We start from the raw sequence: 21,229 nt of genomic DNA on the forward strand, positions 1-21,229 counted from the left end.
TCAAAAGATGAATCATCATTCCTTGACATAACAGAAGTTGGGACAAGTGCTAGCCACCTATTCAACTGCTTGTACTGGGCTGATGGTTTAGAAAGTAGTAGTTTTGTCAAAAACAAGTATTTTCTTTCCCCCACCCTTTCTTCTATTTTTGTCATTTCTTTTTTCCTTCTTTTCTGTAGTACAGGGTGATGTGTGCGTCTTACATTTGGTTCAGTAAGTAACTTGTCAGATCATGCATGTTCCAGAGGAAAGGACAGCAGAGTCTGGAAAACAGCTGGCATTTTTTATTATAATATATATGGTCTTCTGTAAGTTTGTCTGCCAAGATGCTTTGAGTGTAGGAAGAATGACCATCCTAATAAAAGCTGTTCCCTTCCTTCCTCTAATTTGAACAAAGTATTCTTTTTAGAAGTAAAATTGGTGATAATGCAGCAATTTAAAATACTTAGAGTAAAACAGTGCATCACTGTGCAACTTGACCAAAATGAAGAGATGAAAAAGCCCTCATGGGGAAAAAATATTGACATCTGAAACTGTTTGAAAGCTGTTTGTTACAACAAATTAAAGACAGAAAAAGTGATTATCCATATATAAGTAGTTTTATAGGTTTCCCTGTATTTTAAATTAGTGATTATATTAGTATTTGCGTTGAAGGAATTTTGTCTTCCTCATGCTCTTCTCAATGAGTTACCTGCAGAATGTAATTAGTCCCATATCTGTAATGAAACAACTGTAATGTAATAACTTTTAATGCAATCAGTGAATATCCATGGAGTGTTCTAAATGGAAGGCTAAAAATGTTATTTCATTGTTTGTATGGCCTGTATTTTTCTCTGGTAATAGTTCTTAGCTTGATTCTAGGCCTATTGAGTTGCCTGTCCACGAAAGTAGCATGCACTTGGAGCAATATATTTTGTAGCAATCACCACCCCTCCTGTGGTTGCTGTCTATTCAGTGTTTGTACATGGCTATTGATTGTGAACAGGAATGGCTGTCCCGTGACAACATTAAATCTCACCATGGCTAGAACAAAATAGATGTAGAAACCTAATTTCTATGACTAACTCAGCATGAGAGCACTGAAAGTATATGGTTAAAGCACTAACTGATGGTATCTGTGTGCTAAGTTGTCATGCCAACCTGATTCTTTTATTGTGGAGAAGCGGTGTGTGTGAGGGGCAGCAGTAATGATGAAGGATTTCTGAGGACAAATATTAATCTAAAAATCTTGCTCTTAGCAAAGCTTCAGGCTGACAAACACAAATGGTTATGATTTGTATTGAAATAAGTAGGAAGGTTGGAGAGAAAGTTCTGTAGGAAGAGGAAGTGGGAACATTGTCTATTAATTGATGGGATTTGTATTGGTACTTCCCATATCCAGCTGAAAATAAAAGTAAAGTCATTGGTATAGACTCCAGTGCAAATATACAAAGAGAAACCTATTTATGTATGGGAAATGAATCTACAGTCATGTGGAATAAGTAATGCTATTTTTGTAGTTTATATGTGATTATAGGAACTAAGCAGTCCTTGGAAAATTTGAAAAAATGTACAGTATTGGAAATTCAAGTTTTATGTTTTTTGTGTGTTTGTTTTTTTTAAAGTTTTGAGAAACCAGTTGGCTTCTAAAGCCAGTTTCTTGATGAAATGATCTCTCTCCCAAAAACAGTTTAATTGAATGCATCTCAGGATTGTGGGTAGGTTCCAAAAACAGTTGATTATTTCTCAATTTTAGAACCTTAGCATTAGCTCCTCTGTATGGCAAAAGACATTTGTAACTGGCAACACTTTAAAAAGGGAGAAAAGCATTTTAAAAACATTTTTAAAGCAAGGAATTATAATAGAGTCATCTTCTTGATTGTGTTTTCCTTTTTACCTTTCTTCTTTTTTTTTTTCTTTCCCCCCTTTTAAGTCAGAACCACTGAGTTATATGTCAGTTCTGGTCTAAGGATGTTAGTGGGCATATTGAAATTCTCTAATAGTGTCTCCTGTGTAAATGCAAAGTATTATTTTCTTATGGAATATCTATTTTAATTTTGTCTTGTTTGGGTCCCTCCCTAATTGTCTTCTCTTTTATAAACTAGTGAATAAAATAAGCCCTTCTCTTTGCTTATGGCTGCCGAAGCATGCAGGGGATAGTACTTTTTGCTAAAGAATATAGGCAACTATTTAAAAAATTAGTAGTCAAGAAAATCTGCGTATAGGGAATGGAGTAGAACCTCCAGATCTTTTTTATTATTTGTCCTCCATAGTTTTTCAAAAATTGGAAATTTCTCTCATTGGGACCCTGCATTCGCATTCTATATCATCTGTATTTTGGCAAAGGTTAAACCTGCTTCCCCTGGAGTGAAGCCTCTGATACTGAAAGAAGTGCAGGTAAGGATATGTTGAAAGTCTTTACTAGCCCTCTTCAATTAGTATGTTAGCAGAGTTACCTTTGATTTTCACATGAATAATTTTAGATTTAGTTTTTCTAATTTTTTTTTAAGATAAACTCGTCTTTATAGAACTGGATTAGCATCTGACTCTAAATCAGTTTTCTAATGGTATCAGAATAGAAATTAAGCAGCTTCTGGATATCAGTATAGCATTTTATTATACCTACAAGACATACATGCCTTATCCAGGCACTGTCAATCATTCTTCATGTAATGAAAACAAGTGTTTCAGCCAATTCTAGATCTCTGATGTATAAATGATTTGATAGAATACCAGATATTTAAGATTAACTGAAGTTCTTCAGTTAATCAAATGACTTCACTGAACACACTTAAAGTATTCTTTTATTTCTCTGCTCAGATTAGTCGTCCGATTTCCTTTCTCTGATTTGGCATCTTTTAGTTCAAAATACTCCATTTAGTAATAAAGTGGCCACAGAGTTTTTTCTACAGACACAAATTCCAAATGAAATGTTTCCCTCCCAAGGCACTGGATTTACACGAGGAATGAATTTGGCTGTAGAATTTACCTGTTTCATTTTAAAAAAAACTATAGCAGAAGGAGATACTTCTAGGTTGGAAGGGATCTTTAATGTATTTTCTTCCATGCTTCATATTTTCCTTCTGCTGAATAGATTGATAATAATCCTCTTAACATCTTGGTAAAGACCACTAACTATAACATTAATTCCAAGACCTCTTGAGTTCTCTTATTTCTGTATTCTATCAAGAAGTGAAATTTTCCAAAGAGAGTAAACTGCTTATTCCAGTTGGGTCTTCCAGTTCTCAACCCAGTTAAAGGTTTGACATCGGTAGATTTTAATGAAAATTATTTCAGCCAATAAGGATACTCTTACACTTATTTACATAGCACCTTGAATCTTAAAATGATGTACAATTTGTGTACCCAATCCGAACTCCTTTTCGAGGCCGTGAACATTTGGCTTGCATTGAGCCATATCACTTCACAGGCTTCTTCTGTCACTATGGCAATGCAAACACCTATACGTTATAAATAAGGCAGCAGACATGCAATAAATGTCTTTAGAAAACAAAATGATATCCATTTGAGTCAAATGGAGGAATTAAGGTGGAATTCAACAACCATATAAATTTAAATAAATGCTTTATGTATTTTAACAAACAGATTTTAATTATTTGCTTCTAGGATATATTGCAGTCAAGGAATATCCCCCTCTGAAAATAACTTTCTGCTTATCTGACCTGTTCCATTTCAAATTACAACTAGAACCATATGGATACGGTTAGGAACTCATGCTCTCAGTTTCAACTATCCATTATAAAAGAACTAAAAAAAAAATAAATTAGGACCTAACAACTATTTCTTCCCACTGAGATTTAAATACATGCCTAATAACTCTATGTCAACCTATTTTTTATATAGCTGTTTTCAAGAACCTTTGTTTGAATACACACAGGTTCTTGTGTTCTTCTGATTATTGTTATTATAGGATGAGTCTGAAGTCCGAGTATTAATTTGTAGATCTCCTTATGTTCCTTTTACTTACAGGGCATTGATCTTACATAGCAAGGATTCATTTAGGTTTAACAGTGATTTTAACACTGGACTTATCAAAAGATACGTCTTCACAACCTTAAAACTTGAGGAGTAAACTTCATAATAAAGTTTGTGAATGGAAAATCCTTCAACAAAATTATTTAAGCAGGACAAAAGACATCAAGAAAACATACTTGATCATTTTCTAATTGTAAAGACTTACATATTTCTTTCCGCTGCTCTGTTTCAGGCCTGGGACAGTCAGGTCTAGTTGTCGGTGCCAGAGTTAGAAACCGAGCAGGACTGATAGCAAGGCAGACACAGGAGCAATTGCAGATGCAGGCATAAATGTTGAGCAGCCTTTTGCTTAGTGCTGATGCTCGGCTTAAGAGCAGGCCTGGTGATTATTCCTGACACATTCTGTGCCAAAAAAATTAAAATTCTCCACACATTATTTTAAAATTCTGCTAATTTTATTTGTCAGTAAATGTGGAGGCTCCAGTATGGCATTGGGGACCACAGGCCACTGGCTGCACAGAGGTGGGAGATCACTGTGCAGCTATCCCCCTCCCTGGGACACAGACTCAGCGGTGAGGCTACACCCAACTCTGACACAGCAATGGACTAGGCCTGCCCCAGAAACACCCCAGAACCCTGCCACTCCATGCCACGTGCACCAGGTCTGGGCAGGCAGGCTCAGCAAGGCAGAATCCAAATGTAAAGGGGCTTAGTGTGGGGGATCCAGGTGCGGGTTGAGAGGGTTCTGTGTGGTGCAATCTGGGGGTGGGTGGCTCAGTGGGGGATCTGGATGCACAGGAGCTTGTTGGAGGGTTCTGGATGCAATGGTAATGGGACTCTGCAGAGGTCCAAGTGAAGGTAGTTGGGGCTCAGCAGGGTGGTGTCTGGGTATGAGGGGATAGAGCTCGGAAGAGGGGGTCTGGGTGTGGGATACTCAGTGGTGGGGGGTCCAGATGCCAGGGGAATGGAGCTCAGTGGGTTGGGGATCCAGGTGCTGCTAGTTGGGGCTCACTAGGGTGGGGATCCAGGTGCAAGTGGCTGGTTGGAGTGGTCCAGGTGCATGGGGAGTGGGGCTTATTGTGGGGGTTCTGTGTGTTTGTGTATGGGTCTGAGGTTTGGCGGGAGAGTCTGGGTATAAGAGTCTGGATGCATGGGAGTTGGGCGGATGTGGGAGCAGCTCCCTGAATGGTGATCCCTCCCCCTGCAGCTGAGGAGTGATGGGTGCAGGAAGGACTGGGAAACGGGGTAATTTTCAGAGCTTCCTACAGCCAGGGAAGGAATCTGCGGGTGGGTCTGACATGGCCCTGGATGCCATTCAGGGGAAGAGGAAGTTCCGTCCTCCTCAGCCCAGCCGAAACTAGGAGCTGAGCCTGGCTCAGGGTAGGAGCCACCAGCAGGGTCCTCCCTAGTCCCTGCCCCACAGTGATTTATCTCTGTGCTGGTTGTCCTGGGCACCCGAAACATACTACTGGGGAGGTTTGCATGACCGCTCTTGTGGCTTTCCTTTGCTGATTCCTGACGCAATATAATTCTGTGTGGAACTCTGAATATATCATTTAGTAATATTAGAGAATCCTGCTGTCTTCAAAGCATGTTTTTAATGTTTTCTATGTCTACATTTTATATAGAAGAAGGAATAGCAGCCTTTCAAATGTAGTTTTCTTAAATCCCAGTGACTTGATTTTTCTGAGTGACTTTCTGGAACTTGGACACAGTTGAAGGTCAGAAGATATGTTTTCCTTTAGGCCTTGTCTTCTACCAAGTTACAGTATTTAATTTTTTTCTCCTCTTCTTATAGTCTTAGCATATTATCCAAATATTACACAGGCAGAAAAACAAGTGATAGGAAAACATGAATATACAATTCCCAGCTATTGATTGTCAGTTAATGCTTTTAATGTTTTATATTTTACATTAAGTACACAATTTTAAACAAAGATTTACCTATAAAAAACTTCGTTTTTTATGTATATCATCTTCTTATCTCTCCATATTGGCAAGTTCTTACATTGCCAGTACTCCAGTTCATTTCGTTCTGTTGGCTCTTGGTAACAATATTGCAAATTCCTGTTTCTTCTCTGTTATAATATTAGATCTCAGGAAGTTTGACAAGTGGGAAAAGTCTATCTGATGTAATCATGTAACTTCATTTCCCGATCCTCAGTTCATTAGCCAACTTGACTAATAACTATAAAATGTACTAGTTCTATTCACTTTGAAGTTTTAGTAGTGTTTTATTGTTGTTGGCAAACTTATTCTGTTAGTATTACACTCTCTTGAGAGAATTATAGTTTACATATTTCTCAAGGATCACTAAAGTTTAGCTAGCTACCTTGTATAAATTTAGTGTAAGGTGTTACCTTTTAATGCTGTCTCAACATTTATGCCTTGTAAAATGTAAAGGAAATTCATGTCTGCAAACAGTTTAAAATGACATTTAATTCACTAGTATTAAACAGGCAGGAGAATCAGAGTTTAAATTGTAACTTCATTCTTAAAGTACCCTTGCCGTGTGGATTCTGTTGTCAGCCCCAGATATCGAGCATTATAGTTGTTCATTTTCAAAGAAATAGATGTAGATTATTGTGGCAGAATAAATGGCCAAGAGAAGCAGGCTCAGTTATCTTGCCATTTGAAATGATAAAGGTGTTTCTGGTCACTGCTACAACCTAGGAGTCTAGACATAGAATCCGAGATCACACACCTGTGGAATTGATGGACAGATTCCTTTAGCTGATGGAGCTGTCTTTTATCCTGGGAGATCTTCACAATGTTTCTCCCTGTCCACCAGTATCATCTGCTTATTTTTTTCATTATAGTTCAGCTAGCTGTAATTCATAGAAGTGTTTATTTTTTCTAGGTAGATGGGAAAAGCATAGGCTGCTGCAGAGGAGAGTGATTATATAGCTGTTTGTCACCAATATATAGCTGACATTTGAGTAGCATCTACTGTCTCTTAATGGTTAGACATAAACATTAAATAGGAGAAGGGAAAGGACTAAGCCCTGTTGGATTTAGCAAGTGAAGACTCTGAGGCAGAGCAGGGGCTCACAGATCCTCTGTACTGTGTTTGGAAGGAATTCTCTTGAGGATCCTGAGAGAGGAGGTAGAGGTGACTAGATTTTAATGTGCATAACAGCAAAGAGAGAGAGGCAATATGATATTTTCTATATAAATCCATAGTATGTCCACATCTCAAAAAAGATATATTGGAATTGGAAAAGGTTCAGAAAAGGGCAACAAAAATGATTAAGGGTATGGAACCGCTGCCATATGAGGAGAGATTAATAAAACTGGGACTTTTGAGCTTGGAAAAGAGGCAACTCAGGGTGGATAGGATAGAGGTCTATAAAATGTGGAGAAAGTAAATAAGGAAGTGTTATTTACTCTTTTTCATAACACAAGAACTAGTCCCTACCAAATGAAATTAATAGGCAGCAGGTTTAAAACAAACAAAAAAGTATTTTTTCACACAATGCAGAGTCAACCTGTGGAACTACTTGCCAGAGGATGTTGTAAAGACCAGGACAATAACAGAGTTCAAAAATGGAACTAGATAAATTCATGAAAGATAGATCCATCAATGGCTATGAGCCAGGAATGGTAGGGATGGTGTCCCTAGCCTCTTGATTACCTGTTCTGTTCATTCCCTGTGGGGCACCTGGCATTGGCCACTGTCGGAAGACAAGATATTTGGCTAGATGGACCTTCGGTCTGTTCCAATATGGCTGTTCTAATGTTCTTATGACTGTCCTCTTATCTTCTCTGTTTCTTTCCTGTGTCGTCAACAGAGTGCTCTCAATCCCTGCCTTCAGTCAGAAGGTGGCGAGGAAATGGTGAATTCAAAATATGAACTAAAATAGCTCTGAAAGTGGAAAGAGGTGAGGGAGGGATGTGGGGGAATTTGATTCCTCCTTTTACGGTGTAGTTAGGGATAAGAATTGCCCTTAAGAGAAACAAAACAGTGATTTTCTCTTCTTTTAATGTTTATGGATAATCATAAATGTGTAATGTATCCTCTGCCTTCTAACTCCTTGACTTATGTGGAGGATTTAGAAGCTGTAAGAGGGCACTGAATGCTAAAGAAGCAATAAAGGAAGAGAAGGCTTCTGCTGTGAACAGCTAAATGAATTCTTTGCGTCAGTCTTCACTGCAGAGGATTGGGGCAGGGAGGGGAACCTCAGCTCACACCTGAGACATTCATTTTACAGACAAATCTGACGAACTGCCCCAGATTGAAGTGTCAATAGAAAACATTATGGAATAAGTTGATGAATTAAATAGTAATAAGTCACCAGGACTAGAAGGTATTGTCCCAAGGATTCTGAAGGAACTCAAATATGAAATTTCAGAACTACTGACTGTAGTATGTAACCTATTGCTTAAATTAGCCCCTGTACTAGATGACTGCAGAGTAGCTGAATGTAATTCTGATTTTTTTTTCCCCCTCCGAAAGACCTCCAGAGGTGATCTTGGCAATTATAGGCCAGTAAGACTAACTTCGATGCCATGCAAATTGGTTGAAACTATAATAAAGAACAAAATTATCAGACACATAGATAAACACATTATGTTGGGGAAGGGTCAACACAGCTTTTGTAAAGGGAAATCATGCCTCACCAATCTATTAAAATTATTTGAGGATATCAGCAAACGTGGACAAAGATGACCCATGATACAGTGTATTTTGCCTTTCAGAAAGCCTTTGACACGGTCCCTCACCAAAGGCTCTTGTGCAAACTGAGGAGTCAGGGGATAAGAGGGAAGGTCCTCTCCTGGATTAGTAATTGATTAATTAGAAGATTAGACACAAAAGGTAGGAATAAATATTCAGTTTTCACACTGGAAAGTGGTAAATAGTGGGGTCCCCAAGGATCTGTACTGGAACCTGTGTTGTTCAACATAATCAAAAATTATCTTGAAAAGGAGGTGAACAATGATGTGGTAAAATTTGCAGATGATACAAAATAGGTAAGTCCAAGGGTGACCAAAAACTGAAGAGTTGCAAAGAGTTACTGAACTGGGGCAACAAAATGGCAGATGAAATTCAATGTTGATAAGTGCAAAGTAATGCACAATGGAAAAAATAATCCCAACTACATATACAAAATGATGGAGTCTAATTAGCTGTTACCACTCAAGAAAGAGATCTTGGAGTCATTATGGATAGTTCTTTGGAAACATGCTCAATGTGCAGCTGTGGCAGATTTATGTTACCAGTCTGCCTGTGGGATCAGGTGATCAGGCTGAGGCCACAGGATTTTTAGGGGAGGAGATGACGGGGCACACCAAGTGTCTAAGTTTTAAAGCTTTATTAATAAAATAACAGTGGTGAGTGTTGGGACTGCTCCCGCGTCACTCAAAGGAAGCAAGAAACCGTTAATACCCCCAGCCCTAATCCACTTTCATATTCACAAATGCCTGACCCGAGCCAAGCCTGGGTGTAACATAAGAAGAAGAGTGGGAGGGGTGGATGGGAGTTCTTGTCCCGTCCATGGGCTGTCCAGGGTCTGCTGTGATCTCCGGCTCACTTTGGCTCTCGGGAGGGTTTTTAAGTCCTGGGTTCTTTGTAGGTGTTTTTGTTCAGGGCCCTCCGTTCCTGGTGCTCTTTGTACCAGTCCTAACCGGCTTTCTGTGGCCTTCTCAGCTTTCCCAAAACACACTGGCTTCAGAGACTTTGTCTTCTCCCCCCCCCTTTGGCCTTCACCATCTCAATCATTTTGCAATCTCTGCAGCCCTGCTCAGCTCAACTCTCCTTTTTTCATGGCTGGCCGGGGCTGGGTAAGATGTGAAAGCAGCTGTAAACTTTCTTGTCAAGCCCATGGCCTTGGATCAGGCCAGCATTTCATCTTCAGACGGAGCTCGCTGAAATGTCGAGTTAACTCGTTCTCTGCTCTCTTCCTCCTTCCCTCTTTGGCCTCTTGCCACCTGCAAAGGAATCTTTCACGCCATACTCACACCTTTGACCCTCCCCCGAAATGCCTTGTGATGCTTGCAACCGTGTTAGCAACATACAATGCAAATTTGCCTCCCCGGGACTCCCTGAGGAAGGGAGTCCTTGGGCCTGTGACACACCGGCAGTCAAAAAGCTAACAATGTTAGGAACCATTAGGAAAAAGGGATAGATAGCATGACAAAAAATATAATGCCACTATATAAATCCATGCTATGCCCACACCTTGAATACTGCGTGCAGTTCTGGTCATCCTATCTCAAAAAAGGTGTATTAAAACTGGAAAAGGTACAGAGAAAGGCAGAAAAATGCTTAAGGGTATGGAACAATTTCCATTTGAGAAGACATGAACAGTCTGTCTTTTTAAGCTTATAAAAAAGACAACTAATGGAATATAATAAAGGTCCATAAATCCATGAATGTAAAGAGAGAGTGAATAGGGAAGTGTTATTTTCCCCCTTCACGTGACATAAAAACTAGAGGTCAACTGATCAAAATAATAGGCATCAGGTTTAAAACAAACATAAGTAACTCCTTCACACAATGCAGTCAACCCATTGGATGTTGTGATGTATAACTGGGTTCAAAAAAGAATTAGGTAAGTTCATGGAAGACAGATCCATCCATGCCTATTAGCCAAGATGGTCAGGGAGGCAACCCCATGCTCTGTGTGTCCCTCCAACTGCCAGAAGGTGGGACTGGACAACAGGAGATGGATCACTCTACAGTGCCCTGGCTGTTCAGTCCCTCTGAAAGATCTGGCGCTGGCCACTGTCAGAAGACAGGCTGCTCATCTAGATGGACCATTGGTCCAACCCAGTTTGGCTGTTCTTATGCATTCTTACTCTTCTTAATAGAATTTTTGGTTGATAAATTTCATAAATGTTTCAGATACAAATATGAGACATGTTGTCCTTCAGTCTAAACTTGTTTCCCTTATCTTTTTCCCTCTTTGTTCCCCATTGCTCATTTAATCTGTCTCTGGATCTGCCTTTCATTCTGGGAAGGTAGGGGGTTTGGTGCTTTGCTGTGCAGCAGGAACATGTTTTCTACAGATGGGTGTTTGGATTAGGGTGGCTTTTCTTCCAAAATATTTAAACGCAGCTGGCAAACATCAGAATTTGGTTAATATTGCTTTTTGTTTGTTTGGGTTTTCACTTAGCGGGAGGGAGCCCAGCTTGTTCATTTTACAAATGTTCCTACTGCATCAGCAGTTGATTTTAGTGCTGATTCATGTGGCATAAGAATGTAAAATTAATTACATTAATGCAATGTTCATATTTTTCTCTTTCCTGTTTCAGGTTTTTAGCCCGTTCTTTGGTTAAGATGGCAGCCAATAACGCAGTATTGAACAGACTGGAGCAAAAGGGTGCAGAGGCAGATCAAGTCATTGAATACCTCAAACAGCAAGTTGCTCTTCTAAAGGAGAAAGCTAGTAAGAAAGTCAATGTCTTAAAGCAAATTTATTGATCAGATGGTTACTATTATACTATAATAATATATACAGGGAGCCTACCCTGGCCTCGGTGCACACCGCTGCCACCCTGGAGCTGCTCCAGGTAAGCGGCGCCAAGCCCGAGCCTGAACCCCTCCTGCATGCAAACTCCCTGCCCTGACCCCACTGCCGCACCCTGCACCCCAACCCCCTGCCCTGAGCCCCCTCTCTGCACCATTGCCCTGACCCCCCTCCCACACTGTGCACCCCCTGCACCTCAACCCTCTTCCCTGAGCCACCTAGTACATTCCACACCCTTCCTCTGCCCCAATCCCTTACCCTGAGCCCCTTCCTGCACACTGCATCCTCTCCCACACACGACACTCCTTCCTGCACCCCAGCTCCCTGCCCCAGCCGTACATTCATGGCCCTGCATGCAACTTCCCCACCCAGATGTGGCCCTCAGGCCAAAAAGTTTGCCTGCCCCTGCTGTATAGGATTCTATGAAGCTGTCAGCAAACTCTCTGCCTGACTCTGATGTAAATGTTAGGCCACTTTCTGACAACGGAATACAAAACACTCCATATATGTAAATATATGCCCCAGCTTGTTTCCAGAAACCAGGATTTTTATGATCTGGGTATGTGTCCTCAGTAGTCTAATATTTAGCCATATATTCTCTGTACCTTCATGAAACAACTCCATTTCCATTTTTGAGTCAGTCATAGTTACTACACGGGTTTTCATTCTCAACAGAGTGATACATTTCAAAGGATGAAGGTGCTCCATCATAAATATCATAGAATATCAGAGTTGGAAGGTACCTCATCTAGTCCAAACCCCTGCTCAAAGCAGGACCAATCCCCAGACAGATTTGTGCTCCAGATCCTTAAATGGCCCCCTCAAGGATTGAGCTCACAGCCCTGGGGTTAGCAGGCCAATGCTCAAACTACTGAGCTATCCCTCCCCCTTGAGCTCTACTACTATTTTCAAGCTTTATTCTTAATCTTTTTTTTTCCATTTCTCTTCTTTCTACACTGTATTTGGAAACCGCATTTATTAGTCTTGCATAATCGTCTTCTGCTTATGAGCCAAACCATTATTTTCATTCATGCCTTGTTCAATTTAGCGAACACTTGACAACTCTCAAAAATTTACTTCTATCCTACTGATAATGAAATAGTCTTGTTCAACTCTTAAAGCTTTAACAAAACTTAGTGTCTAGTCAGTATCAGAGGGCCAAAGACTCCTCTTTTGCCTTGTCATCTTTACAAAGCAAAGTCTTAATATATGCCTCCATAATTTTTTTAAATACATTTTTAAGATGTATCAACTTCAGTGCTGCCCTTCATAGTTCATTGTACATTGTTCATTGTATCATAGAAGAAATATCACTCCATAGGTGGGAATCAGCCTTCTCTCTCACATTCATTCATCACTCTGTTTTGTTAACCAAAAAAATTAGATATGTGTGCATTGGCATTATTGCAGCATGTTGGTTTAAGTTAGTCTGTTGTTATCCTGTATATGAAATTCCCACAATTTCTGCTTTGGTAGATCGACTGACATTTCTTCCGGAATGCCTCACCATCAGCTGAAACATAACATGCCCAAAACTCAACTTCTTATCTTTTCTCCCAAGCCCTGTCCTCCTTCCATTCTCTGTCATTCTGGCTAATAGCATAATTCTCCCTAGCACTCAGGTCCATAAACTGAGGGTTGTCTTTGACTTCTTTCCTCTCCTATGTACTACAGTCAGACCATGTTAAATCCTGCCTCTTTTTCCTCTAGCACACTTCACTTCAAAAATCCATGCCACTAAAACGTTTTCCAAGTTCTTATCAGTTCACGTCTTGATTATCATAAGCACTTCACCAACCCTCACACATACCATTTCCAGTCCATACAAAATACAGCTGCTTAATTCATCTTCCTTACCCATGTCTCTGACAGTGTCGCCTCCCCATTTGCTTTGAATCTCTCCACTGGCTCCCTGCTGTACTGAATTAAGTTCAAGTTTCTTGGTCTCTTTAATTAGTCACTCTTGACTCTTATTGCATCGGCCTCTTCCCTTCCCTCCTCCTCTGCCCCACCCGGTCTCCACTCTGTAAGTAAAGAAAAATGGGCAGTCAAAACTCAGAAAACATTTTTCATGTTTTCATTTTTCATGTTTTCTTCTATCACTTCTTTTTGCGTGGGATGCCTCCTGGAACTGTTCTGTTAGTTGTCATCTTCAGAACCCTCCTCACTTTTGCTATGACACCTACCAAATTCAGACACCCATTTGCATTTATTTATTATCTTTTCTGTTATGCTAATTTATGTAATATCTTGAATGCCTCACAATTATGAAGAATAATAGAACAAGCCTCTCAGCATTACCATTTCAGAATGGAGAGATGGAGGCACAAAATTGAGTGACTTGCTGAAGGTCACCCAGGATGCCTGTGAGCGCACAGGGAATAAAACCTTTTTTCCTTTGCCTAAATAAGACTGTTCTTACTTTCACAGCAGTGTAACTTCATTGTACATTCTATAGTTAGTCTGCCAAATTCAATGATTTTTTTTTTATTGTAAATCAGGACAGAAATCTGGGTGTTTACAAATATAGGTTATGCATACAGAAAGAGAATTTTGTTGAACCTCATATGGTTGATTACAAAGTTATAGATTCAGATTGGTGCCACTGTAGGAATTTGAGAGGGGAACAAAAAGTAGCTTGATTATGATTTAGATGCAAGTCCATGAGGAATGTATGAAAGTTGATATTTGAGAAACCACTGTCTGTATTCATTAATAAAAAGTCAGTAACTGTAATAAAATGTATGAGATCTTTTCTAATGATGATTTTTAAATATTTTTAAAATATTCCCGTTATTTGCTTTTAATTTAACTAATTTTTTTCAGATATGTGACATCCAGCACTTAGCAAATGGATGTGTAATAACTGGAGCCTGTAGTTTCTAATGTAAATTGTATCAACTTTAGTCCTGCAGGCATCTCTCAGAGAAGAGAAGAAGCTCCGTGTTGAAAATGCTAAACTGAAGAAAGAAATTGAGGGACTGAAACAGGAGCTAATTCAGGCAGAAATTCGGAATGGAGGTGAGAGAGAAAGGAAGGAGAACTATATCATCACATGTGTGGGCTTAAATCCTGTCACCATCTTTGACTGCTGTTTTGATCACTTGTTTAATCCTTCCTGATTCATATTCTTGTAGTCACATCCACATCTATTTTTTGGCTGCTTCGGTGACACTTTGGAATGCCATACCTCTCAGTGGCTAACCACCTCTGTAACTTAAAGTATATGAGTTCTCTTGTAAGTTGCAGAAGTGACAGTTACATGTGAAAAGTTTACTCATGGTTTGGGCCATGTCTTTCTATATGTCTGTACAGTGCCTGGCATGATAGGGATTTTGTGGCAGAACTGAGATTAGAACGTAGCTTTTCTGAGTTTTAGCCCCGTGGCTTAACAACAAAGACTTTGCTATCCCACCGTTCCTCCTCTGTCAATGTCCCAGTCTGGGTCTAGCTTTTTAAGCCCGGGACTGATATAGTCCTCGCCTTTATGAAATTTTACTTTTGAGAGAAAAGGAACAAAAAGAGGAAGCTGCAGTTCTCCAAATCCAGCATGAGTGTTTCATTTTCCGCAAACATGTCTTGAGGTATATGTTTAAAAAAAAAACAAAAAAAAAACCATTTTTAGTATATTTGTTTCACATTTCTAGTACTGGAAACCAGATAAGACACTATCCAGTAAAGCATGATTTTACTGCTTCCCGTTATTGACCTGTTCCACTGTTAAATCAACATGTGCAGTCTTCAAAAGAACCACCACTTCATAAATGCAGAGGATCAACCTCCTCCTTTCACATGACTTAATTCCTTTGATATGCTAGAGTCTCCATTAGTTTGTTTTTTTCCCAATGGCTGAGAACCTGCAATAGTTGATCTCAGTATTCTTTTCAGATGTGGGATAGGTAGGTGTGGGTAAGAGGTGTGTACTGATATTTCACAGAAATATTTTACAGAAAAATATCCCTATTACACATAAGGGACAAGCCTCTATGTATACAAAGTTTCCAGGTTGTAACTGTAATATATAAAAAGGATAGAGAATTAATATCCTGTTTGACAAATGTTTTGGATAGACTTTACTACTTCATTTAAGCAATTTATGTGGATGGAGAGCAGAACTAAATACAAGACCTTTTTCTACTGAACAGAAGAACATGTTTTATGAGTCTATTATGTATTCACACTACAAGGAACATATACATCAGCATATGGAATGATGCATCTTTTAAGAATGGAAGGGACAAGAAGCCTTTCCTGTACTGGTAACCAAAGGACAAGTTTAACTGTAACTGCAGGCTGCTTAGCCTGACAACAGTCCAAAGCAAAATAATGGAAAAGCTGAAATGAGATCCAGGTGGTAAAGAATTAAAGGGTATTTATGCTAGGCTTGGATATATAAACAGGGAGTAGTGGGTTAGACTAGGGAGATGATTTTACATCTGTATGCGACATTGGTGAGACCAATATTGGAATACTACATGCTTTTCAAAATGTGGATGCCAGAACTGTAGGTTGAAAAATTGGAGCTGGTGCAAAAAAAGCCACAAAAATTATTTGAGATCTGGAAAAAAGGCCTTGCAGTGAAAGACTTAGAGATCAATCTATTCATTTTGTTGACAAGAAGATGCAGTGTAATCAAGTCACCTCTCAATAAGAGCCTTCATGGAGATAAAATACTGAGTACTAAAGGACTCCTTCTCTTTACAGAGGAATGCATAACAAGAACCAATATCTGAAAATTTAAGCCAGACATATTTAAAGAAATAAGGCACAAATTTTTAAGTGTGGATGATTAACTACTGGAACTTACACCAGGGGAAGTGGTGAATTCTCCATCTCTTGATGTCATCAGATCAAGACTGGATGCCTTTTTTGAAGTTCATGCTTTAGCCAAACACAAGTTATTGGGCTCAGTATGTGTGTAATTGGGTGAAATTTAATGTCCTGTGATTTACAGGAAATCTGACTAGACGATCTAATGGTCTCTCTTGGCTTAAAGTCTATGAATCTAAGGAACTGATCAATAGAATGGCTTGTGATGTCTTGCCCAAGTAAAGACCAAGGGAGCTTTGACCCTTTCCTTTCATTTTGGAAGCACATGAACTATTCATGCCATTACCTTTTTATCAAATGTGCAGTGAGTACTTACAGGACCACCTGCTGTTACTTGTGAAAAGAAGATCTCTTTTACTGTTGATTTTGGTAGGATGAAGTAGCCCTGTTGTACTTTCTGGATAACAGGCTTACGGATTGTAGTGGTCCTGTGATAGAAAGCTGCTTTAATTTGTGAGCTGTCAGCATATTTCACTTTGCCAACCACATAAATATTGCAAGTACCCAGTCTGAGAATAACTTAACTTTACTGATAAGATTCTGTCATGGTATTTTTAGTAAAAGTGGGGGACAGGTCACAGGCAATCAAGAAATATTCATGGATGCCCACAACCTGTCCCTGACTTTTATTAAAAATAACCTGAGGGGGAATGGGAACAAACAACACGCTGCCGGGGGCTGACTGCCACTGTCCCAGCCCCAGGGGGGCTGACTCAACCCCAACTGCCGTTCTGGCAGGCCCCTGGGGTGGACTGCCAGCCGTTGAAGCAGTGACTGATCTCTGCTGCTCTAGCCCTAGGAGGCTGACCCAACCCCAGCCGCTGCTTTAATTCTGGAGCCGCAGCTGACAGCAGCTCTAGCCTTACCCCAGAAGAAGTCAGAGAGGTCCTGCAAAGTCACAGAAACTGTGACCTCCGTGACAGAATCATGTCATACTATGACATATCCTAATATGAAATGAATATTGCTAAGATCTGAAAGAAAACTGTACTATACTTTATACATGACCACATATCTTAACTACTGCTGTAGTTACCACCCACTTCTTGTAACACATGCAAACAAGTTTAATTATCCCATGCTTTACAATATGCAAAATTTTCTGCACAACATACTTCATTACTATAACAGTGAGTCTTCTCATTTTATGCCACTGTTTCCCCCCATCTGTGGCCTTTCTTAAGGTACAAATCACGGCCTATCTAAAAATTCTGTGTTTTCAGCCTCTCAAGATAAAGGTTTCTAGAGATAGATAGTTAGTGCTTGTTTCTCAAAATTAACAAAAACTATGGTTGTATTTAAATAAAGCAATATTTATCTGGGAGGGGGAGAACAAAGTAAAGGTTTTTCTGAATACTTGTCTAAGAAAGGCTGCTCAAAACCTCATTAGAACAGGTTAGATGTCTTAGTTGCAAAGGCCAAAATTTGGTAACAGTAACTTTACATATCACATTACATGTGATCTCCTTTCGTTTTTTCTGTCTCCCCAGTTAACTTTTTCTTCTTCTCACAGACTCTCTCCTGTATCTCCAGCATACATCTTTTGGGGCTTGCTAGAAGTTTCTTCTTCCAGCCCTCCGTCACTAGGCACTCTTCCTACATAGAAACCTCTAATCTTTTTCCTCAAAGTGTTATAAGAAATGTATGTGGTTAAAAGTATGACTTACCAAATATATTATTTATTAAGCACAGTGGAGCCAGTGCTGTTCAAGACACAAAATGAAGACAGCTCTTGCCTAAGAAGATTACCTTCTATAAAACAGACATGGAGAGGATGGGACACGTTTGTCTCCATGTAACATTTGGGAATGTCTTAAATTGTCACGTTGGTACTTACCACATATCAGTGGAGAAATGTTTTTGATGCCCCAAAACAACTTTTATTTTATTGATTGAAACAATGATTGTTTAAATTCTCTCTCAGGCTCCCAATCCTTTGCTCACTTAATCCCCAAGATCATGTCTTTATCCCTCCACTTTTCCCCCACCTCAAAAATGGTTTTGGGGTTCACATTTTTTCTGTATGTAAAAAAGTGGTTTTGCAATCTCAATCAATCATGTATCATTTTAGCAAAAAAAAAAGACACCCCTATGATTGCAATAGTCTCCATTATATTTTGCCTCCTACAACTTTTATATTCTTCATAACACCATTTAAAAATTATAATTATGCTATAACTGCTTTTTCAAATTATTTTTTTTCTGGTGATTTAAGCCTCGATTCTCTAAAGATTTACATTTGGGCTTAATTTTATGCACATGAGAAGCATCACTAAAGTTAATGGAAGTAGTCACATACATAAAGTTGAGCATAGGCATACATTTTTGCAAGGGCCTTACCTTCTCATTTTCTCTTTGAGTGTGTGTTTAGACAAAATTGGGTTTTGCTTTTAAGAATGTACTTAAACTTCAGATGAAATGGGGTTGAGGGAGGGAAGAAACAGGCAGGCGTAGCACTGATGGAATCACCTCTCTTGCTTTGTTTCTATTTTTGTGTATTTTTAAAGTTATCCATTTTCTTTTTAGGAAAAATATTAGGTGTCCAAATATAAAAACAATAATACAGTTATTTAATCAGAATAAATTTTGTTGTAGTGACATAGCAGGATATATGAAATACTTTTTATTTTGTTTTCTGAAGCACTACTTTCCTATGTTGCTTTTCTTTACATTTTCTTTTTATTTCTGATAAAATGCCTTGATTTCAATTACCGTATTAAGGAAATTAAATAGCATTTTAACTTCCATCATGTTTAATTTTAGTGAAACATATCCCAATTCCATCCAGTGGGACCATTTCAGCAGCTTCATTTTCGGAAGACTTACCACAGCCTGCGCCTGTCACATCCTCTCCTTCTGGTCCCAAAGACCAAATTAAAGGTGGAAGTGAAGAAAAGAAAAAAAAGGAGAGAGCAGAAAAAAAAGGTATTTTCATTTTTCAAATCTACAACAGTTAATTTGCAGACTTGCTGTTTACATTTTTATTGGAGAGGATAGAAAAGAGCAATTAGTAGAGCTACAGTAGGAAAATTCATACACATTAACTCTTAAACTCCTGGAGAAAGGAAGTATTTACAACTAATGAAAAAGTTTAATCAAATAGGTTTGAGGCACTTAAAATTTAAGTTGGATACTGGGCAGATTTGTGTCAATGTGGCTGAACTGTAGGTTATCTCCTCTTTCAAAATAATAAATAAAATACTGAAATGTTGAGGTGGAGTCTGCTACAGCACATGAAATTAAATAACTCTCAGATCTGAGGTTGATTGTTCAATTTTGATTCTACCTTTTATACAATGCAAGCAACAGCCCATAAACTAGCTTAGAGAAATTACCATATATACTCGTTTGTTAGCCTGTTCGTTTATAAGCCGACCCTCAAGATGGTTAGGTAAAAACAGCAAAAACTGTATGACCATTTCATAAGCTGACCCTATATTTCAGGGGTCAGCAAACTTTGGTTCCTGGCCTGTCAGGGTAAGCAGCTGGCGGGACGTTTTGTTTACTTGGAATGTCTGCAGGCATAGAGCCCCTCAGCTCCCTGTGGCTGCTGTTCACTGTTCCCAGCCAATGGGAGCTGCGGGAAGTGGAGCTGAGGGGCTCCATGCCTGCAGACTCTCCAGGTGAACAAAACAACAATGTATTAGATATTCAATTATCATCAAATTTTGGTGAAGATCCATTTATAAGCCGACCCCCGCTCTTTGATGTGTCTCTTTTTTACCAAAAACATTTGGTTTATGAACAAGTATATATGGTACTCAGTAAGAAGTAGTAATGTAATATAGCACTAAAGGGTAGAACCCAATGTTGTTTGACTGTTTCTTCTGCTTCTTTTCGGAAAGCTCAGTCAGTGAACTTCAACAACCTATCTAAATCCATCCATATCAACGCTAGTGGTATTATTGTTTGGATAGAGGGGAGTATAGTGAAATCAGCTAGGCAAATAACATTTGTGGAAATTAACACTATGGGTTGGGACTTTAAATATTTTACCTGAATATATTTGATCCCATTTGATATTTATTAGCTGCCTCTAGTAACCTTCCTGTAAGAGTATTTAATGAAGAGAATAATTTAAGAAGGAAGGAAAAAAATATAATTGTAAAATACTGATTACGTTTCCACAAGGGTCTGTTTGGCAACTCAATGCATGATTAGGAAGGGTCAGTTTATGAATAGTACAATTCACCATTGATTGAAATGGATTAATTTCCGGACCTTCTTCCGAATTTTGACATCCCTATGGCAGTAAAGGGACTGAAACGGCATTTGGTTCTGTAGGTAGGTATAATAATTGTCCTTGTCTTCAGTATGCAAGACTTTTGACACAGACTAGGATCTCACTGGGATTCATAAAATTTGAAGTAGAGGCCAGATGGCATCTCTAAAGCAATAAAGTGATGCACAATTTTAGCATTTTTTAGTGGGATCTAGTGGTTACAAGGTTAATAAAGAATTTTTTATGTTATCTTTGAAAGTTCTCACTTTGTGCAGGCACAGTCCTGTACTGGAATATTTATAAACAAAAATGTATAGAAAGTTATTTACTTAAATTACAAGTGAAAAGAAAGGTGCTTCGTTGTCCCTTTTTTCCTTCCTGAAGATGATATTTCGTTGTTTGACTTTACATATCATGGTAGAAATGTTAGAAAGATCCAGCTTCTTTAGATGAAAATACTAGCATCTGGAATACACGTCTTAATTAAGATGCTACTCCCATGGATTGTAATTCAGTAAACCGAATGTGAACATCTCATCTTCAAACCAGCAGATGTGTTCTTATGTACAAAATCATTTATTACAGCCCTGAGAGTTTACAAAATGTAAGCTGTTAATTTAAAAAAGAGAAGAATATCTGTATGAGTCCTAATATGAACTAATTCTTAAATCAATGTGAGTAACAGCTATGAATCAATTGAAATGTAAGATGCCTTTTCTGATATTTTCCGTCA

General features: G+C 38.9%; 1 protein-coding gene across 5 annotated transcripts in view; it reads left to right on the forward strand.

The window, feature by feature from the left end:
- The window catches only part of AIMP1 (aminoacyl tRNA synthetase complex interacting multifunctional protein 1), a 66,325-nt gene that overhangs the window by 25,997 nt on the left and 19,099 nt on the right, over positions 1 to 21,229 (forward strand). For 2 of the 5 annotated variants that reach the window (XM_030564515.1, XM_030564518.1), the window contains exons 2-4: positions 11,230 to 11,363; positions 14,352 to 14,465; positions 19,038 to 19,199. In XM_030564515.1, coding sequence (XP_030420375.1) covers positions 11,230 to 11,363; positions 14,352 to 14,465; positions 19,038 to 19,199 — 410 coding nt within the window. Of the gene's footprint in view, positions 1 to 2,252; positions 2,377 to 8,687; positions 8,792 to 11,193; positions 11,364 to 14,351; positions 14,466 to 19,037; positions 19,200 to 21,229 lie in introns of those variants that run through there. The other 3 variants (XM_030564516.1, XM_030564517.1, XM_030564513.1) reach the window with 3 other exon arrangements.

The sequence above is a fragment of the Gopherus evgoodei genome, chromosome 5 (assembly GCF_007399415.2).
Source record: "Gopherus evgoodei ecotype Sinaloan lineage chromosome 5, rGopEvg1_v1.p, whole genome shotgun sequence".
Classification (NCBI taxonomy): Eukaryota; Metazoa; Chordata; order Testudines; family Testudinidae; genus Gopherus; species Gopherus evgoodei.